General features: G+C 37.5%; 1 protein-coding gene across 1 annotated transcript in view; it reads right to left on the bottom strand.

Annotated features, from left to right (window-relative positions):
• Positions 1-2786: 2786 nt before the first annotated feature.
• Positions 2787-6000, bottom strand: part of LOC138852813 (murinoglobulin-2-like) — a 348116-nt gene continuing 344902 nt past the window's right edge. The window contains exon 12 of the mRNA XM_070085802.1: positions 2787-2887. Within this exon, the coding sequence (XP_069941903.1) occupies positions 2787-2887 (101 nt within the window). The remainder of the gene's footprint in view (positions 2888-6000) is intronic.

Here is a 6000-nt window from a genome sequence, read left to right as displayed (position 1 = left end):
ACTAAATATATTTTAGATTTGTTTACAATAAATTAATTCTAAACAAACACAGTGAAATATATTTTTTTTCGTTAGGTTCAGAATGATTTTGGCGACATTATTGCATACACAAATTTTCACTTGTCTTATATGGCAAGATGAGCGTTGCTATTTAAGCCAAGATCGCATGTTCTGCCTATTTGGCACGACATATATATATATGTCGTGCCGAATATGTAAAACTTGTCAATTAGCAAGAACTCATTTAAAATTAAGTCCTTTCTAAAATTTTCTCTTATACGTTTAAAGATATATATTTTTCATTAATGTTAATGTAAACTTTTTTTATTTTTCTCCAAAAGAATCTTAGAAAACTTACCTAACCTTATTATAACAAGAACAATTTATTTTAGAGTAACCTAACTAAATATATTTTAGATTTGTTAACAATAATTTAATATTAAACAAACACAGTGAAATATATTTTTTCCGTTAGGTTCAGAATGATTTTGGCGAAATTATTGCATACACACATTTTCGCTTGTCCTATATGGCAAGATGAGAGTTGCTATTTAGGCCAAGATGGCAAGTTCTGCCTATTCGGCACGACTTATATAATATATATATATATATATATATATATATATATATATATATATATATATATATATATATATATATATATATATATATATATATATATAATATATATATATGTATAAAAGAGAGTGCAAAAATTATAGGGGGATAAGTCTGTTGAGTGTACCTGGTAAAGTGTATGGTAGAGTTATAATTGAAAGAATTAAGAGTAAGACGGAGAATAGGATAGCAGATGAACAAGGAGGCTTTAGGAAAGGTAGGGGGTGTGTGGACCAGGTGTTTACAGTGAAACATATAAGTGAACAGTAATTAGATAAGGCTAAAGAGGTCTTTGTGGCATTTATGGATTTGGAAAAGGCGTATGACAGGGTGGATAGGGGGGCAATGTGGCAGATGTTGCAAGTGTATGGTGTAGGAGGTAGGTTACTGAAAGCAGTGAAGAGTTTTTACGAGGATAGTGAGGCTCAAGTTAGAGTATGTAGGAAAGAGGGAAATTTTTTCCCAGTAAAAGTAGGCCTTAGACAAGGATGTGTGATGTCACCGTGGTTGTTTAATATATTTATAGATGGGGTTGTAAGAGAAGTAAATGCGAGGGTCTTGGCAAGAGGCGTGGAGTTAAAAGATAAAGAATCACACACAAAGTGGGAGTTGTCACAGCTGCTCTTTGCTGATGACACTGTGCTCTTGGGAGATTCTGAAGAGAAGTTGCAGAGATTGGTGGATGAATTTGGTAGGGTGTGCAAAAGAAGAAAATTAAAGGTGAATACAGGAAAGAGTAAGGTTATGAGGATAACAAAAAGATTAGGTGATGAAAGATTGAATATCAGATTGGAGGGAGGGAGTATGGAGGAGGTGAACGTATTCAGATATTTGGGAGTGGACGTGTCAGCGGATGGGTCTATGAAAGATGAGGTGAATCATAGAATTGATGAGGGAAAAAGAGTTAGTGGTGCACTTAGGAGTCTGTGGAGACAAAGAACTTTGTCCTTGGAGGCAAAGAGGGGAATGTATGAGAGTATAGTTTTACCAACGCTCTTATATGGGTGTGAAGCGTGGGTGATGAATGTTGCAGCGAGGAGAAGGCTGGAGGCAGTGGAGATGTCATGTCTGAGGGCAATGTGTGGTGTGAATATAATGCAGAGAATTCGTAGTTTGGAAGTTAGGAGGAGGTGCGGGATTACCAAAACTGTTGTCCAGAGGGCTGAGGAAGGGTTGTTGAGGTGGTTCGGACATGTAGAGAGAATGGAGCGAAACAGAATGACTTCAAGAGTGTATCAGTCTGTAGTGGAAGGAAGGCGGGGTAGGGGTCGGCCTAGGAAGGGTTGGAGGGAGGGGGTAAAGGAGGTTTTGTGTGCGAGGGGCTTGGACTTCCAGCAGGCATGCGTGAGCGTGTTTGATAGGAGTGAATGGAGACAAATGGTTTTTAATACTTGACGTGCTGTTGGAGTGTGAGCAAGGTAACATGAAGGGATTCAGGGAAACCGGCAGGCCGGACTTGAGTCCTGGAGATGGGAAGTACAGTGCCTGCACTCTGAAGGAGGGGTGTTAATGTTGCAGTTTAAAAACTGTAGTGTAAAGCACCCTTCTGGCAAGACAGTGATGGAGTGAATGATGGTGAAAGTTTTTCTTTTTCGGGCCACCCTGCCTTGGTGGGAATCGGCCGGTGTGATAATAAAAAAAAATAATATAATAAATAATAAATATATATATATTATATATATATATATATATTATATATATATATATATATATATATATATATATATATATATATATATATATATATATATATATATATATATATATATATATATATATATATATATATATATATATATATATATTTATTTATTTATTTATTTAATTATTTATTTAGTTTATTTTATTAATACATTGCTGTTTCCCACCAAGGCAGGGTGGCTTGAAAAAGAAAAACTTTCATCATTATTCACTCCATCACTGTCTTGCCAGAGGCATGTCTACACTACAGTTATAAAACTGCATGCAATAGTGTGGAAACGATGAGGCAATTTCAACCATAATTATTACTAAACTCATTGGCTTCATAAATCCTGACTACTAATGTTAGGTAGACGGAGCATAGAAGTTAAACGTCACGCCTGTAAACACAGGCAAATAATAACTTGTGCTTGTGTTCTTAAATATTTAGAAACTTAAACAATACCCAACTTACAAACACATATATATCAATGTTGATCAAGAAAAAATTTCCGTAAAATACTTACATCAAACATCTGCAGAGCATCGACGTAATCGGAGTAGAAAGAATAAGTTTGTATAACGTCACCTGTAAAGAGAAGTACGGTGGACCGTTATTTAGCACGAGTTTATTTGGCACGGTTTGAGTATAGCACGACTGAAGAATTGCGGCACAATTTTATGTAACATGTCGTATGATAAATTTAACAGGGTTCAGTTTGCAGGAAGGTAAAATGGACTTCCCTTTTCCTCAAGCGGCCGCCTTATTGTGGTTCAGCTGGGAAGACCTCCGGCGGTCCACAGCCACCCCCAGACATCACCCCACCATCACAGCATTCGTACTTCATACGTGTCCAGTCCAACTTCTCTGCTACAAGCTTGTGATTGTGAATTGTGTTTTGATCTTTTAATTACTATATTTTGCATCTACCAAGCAATCATGACACCCAGTAAGCATACTAGTGTTGCTAAAAGTGGCAAGAAAAGGTGTAAACATTAAGTATTAGAAGTAACGAAAGGAACAAAGAAATTAGACAAGACATCCTGTAGCCATAATGAAGTGTTACTTTGTACACTTAAAAAAAGGTAAACATAAGTTTGTGTGACTGACTGACTTAGTGACTGACTGACTGACTGCTTACTGAATGACTGAGTGTCTTGATTGACTTACTAAATGATTTGACTTACTGAATGATTTGACTAACTGAATGGCCTGACTGACTTACTGAATGATTTGATTGACTAACTGGATGACTTGACTGACTTACTGAATGATTTGACTGACTTACTGAATGATTTGGCTGACTTACTGAATGACTTGACTGACTTACTGAATGGCTTGACTGACTTACTGAATGACTTACTGAATGAATTGACTGGCTTACTGAATGTCTTGACTGACTTACTGAATGGCTTGACTGACTTACTGTACCAGAACCTCTACCATCTACCTCAGCCCAGTAGGACCACAACATAACTCTCCACTCTCTTCACAATCATCCACAAACACCAGCACCCACAATTTAAGGTAAGAAATACTATTATTTCTGTTACATTTTTGGTCTTAACAGTAAAAACAACAATACATCACAACACTGAACTACAGTTACTTTTGTTTTTGTAAGATGTGGAGGCCTAAAAAAAGTTGTTTGGATTTTTTGGGGCTCTCAGGAACGTAACCCAATTTTTCCCCTAAGGTCCTCAGTTCATATAATACGGTTTTACCTAACACAATGTTTTCAGGAACGCAACTACCGTGTTAAATAACGGTGTACTGTACGTTATAAATCCACATTAAGCAGAACATTGTGTAGAAGTCATTTAGGCACTTGGACTGTGCAGTCTTCGTATGATAAGAGTCACTTGATTTCTTTATCTAAACTTGTTAGTGTAGAAGTATGTTCGTCGTCTTTTTTAACAGGAAGGGTTTGAGTTATGAGGTATAAAATGCATTTTGAGCATTAGGGGTTACACATCCAACACTTTTGCCTGAGAGCATTAGAACAGAGTGGAGAGACGTGATTTCTTATGACATAATGTGCTGATGGAGCGTGGGCAAGGTAAAATATGTGAAAGGATTTAGGGAAACCAGTTAGCAGGTGTTGGAAAATACAGTAATACAGTGTATGAAGTTGAAGGGTTGGGTTAAGATATTGTCATTGGGTGTAACATTTTAACTATGAAAATAAGCACACTTCTGACAAGAAAGTAATTGAATGAATAATGGCTAAAATATTTCCTTTTATTTTGGGTCACCCAACATGGTAGGGGACAGTCCCCTTCTCACTGTAACATTCATAACTTATGCTTCACAATCATGTTGATGTTGACCTCGCTTGTTGAATAAGTCCATTCCAAAGAGGTTCGCCTTTTCTCCGTCTCACTGCCACTGATCTGCACCCATGTACTTCAAACTGCGCTATACATGAAAATATAACTTTACTCCATTCATCTGTCGTCTATCCCATATGACTGAGTGCTCACCGCAGCCATTTTTTCTTAATAGTAGCAGTCAGTAATTGTTTCTTTACCGCTTTTCTGGCAATTCTGACAGCTTCAAGGAACCTTCGTCGAACAGTTGAAGAATCAACATTTATGCCAGCTGAAGCCAAATCTCTCTGTAGGCCTTTGTTGATTATCTTGGAATTCTTCACACTGTTTCTTATGATAGCATTGTCAACCTGAGGTGTTGTCTTACGTTTTCTTCAACATCTTCCTTGATGAAGCGATCCGCAATCACAAGTGTCGTCACCTCTCTTCAGAATCCAACCGCCGCAAGAACTGCCGGAAAAACTCAAATTTTTGGCAATCTGTCTGATACTCAAATAAGCATGATTTTTAAGGTTAGGTTAGGTAAGATTTGTCTTACATACTACTAACATATGATGGCTAGCTGCTGGAGCTCTATGTCATCTGACTGAAGCCTTCTGCTGGCTTACCGGTCCATGCCATTAAAAATTATTCATTACATGGTTTCTAAGAGCGACAGTAATTGCACACTTCCTAGATGCAACATGAAATCATGAATTTCAGCAGAAATCATGAAATGAAGGTGAGAATTTGGCAAAACTACATTCACTCACAGAGTACACTTGCAGGAATTACCTTACAGAACAACAGCTCTTGTAGTGCTCACAAGAGTCACTGAGTACTACCACAGCTGTATGGTTGCAAAAAGTCGGTAGCAGCCTATCCTGAATAGAAAAGAGCCCAGACTATATTAATTAAGTAGGAGACTAAGACATATTATGAGATAATCACAAAATTTACTCCTGCCACAATAAATTTGCACACTACTGTACATGAAAATCGAAACATGTAAGAAACAATAAATAACAAAAAGGCACAATACCGTGACTGGAACGATACACAAATAACCCGCACATAAAAGAGAGAAGCTTACGACGACGTTTCGGTCCGACTTGGACCATTGACAAAGTCACACTAACAGAGGTGGAGCAGGACGGCTATATATAGGCAGGAAGAGGTGGAGGTAGTAGTAGTAGTAGTAGTAGTAGTAGTACAAGAATTGTATATAATACCGACAGGATGAAATGACACATGCACAACACCCGGGCATCCCCACCGTAGACGTTTCGCCATCCAGCCAGCCACTGGATGGCGAAACGTCCACAACAAAGACAACCAGACGCCGCAGATATTACAGATATTACCTACAGATATTACAACATGAACTTAAAA

The sequence above is a fragment of the Cherax quadricarinatus genome, chromosome 1 (genome assembly GCF_038502225.1).
Source record: "Cherax quadricarinatus isolate ZL_2023a chromosome 1, ASM3850222v1, whole genome shotgun sequence".
Taxonomy (NCBI): Eukaryota; Metazoa; Arthropoda; class Malacostraca; order Decapoda; family Parastacidae; genus Cherax; species Cherax quadricarinatus.
Note: the sequence above shows the minus strand (reverse complement) of the source record. Positions and strands in the feature narration are given on the sequence as shown.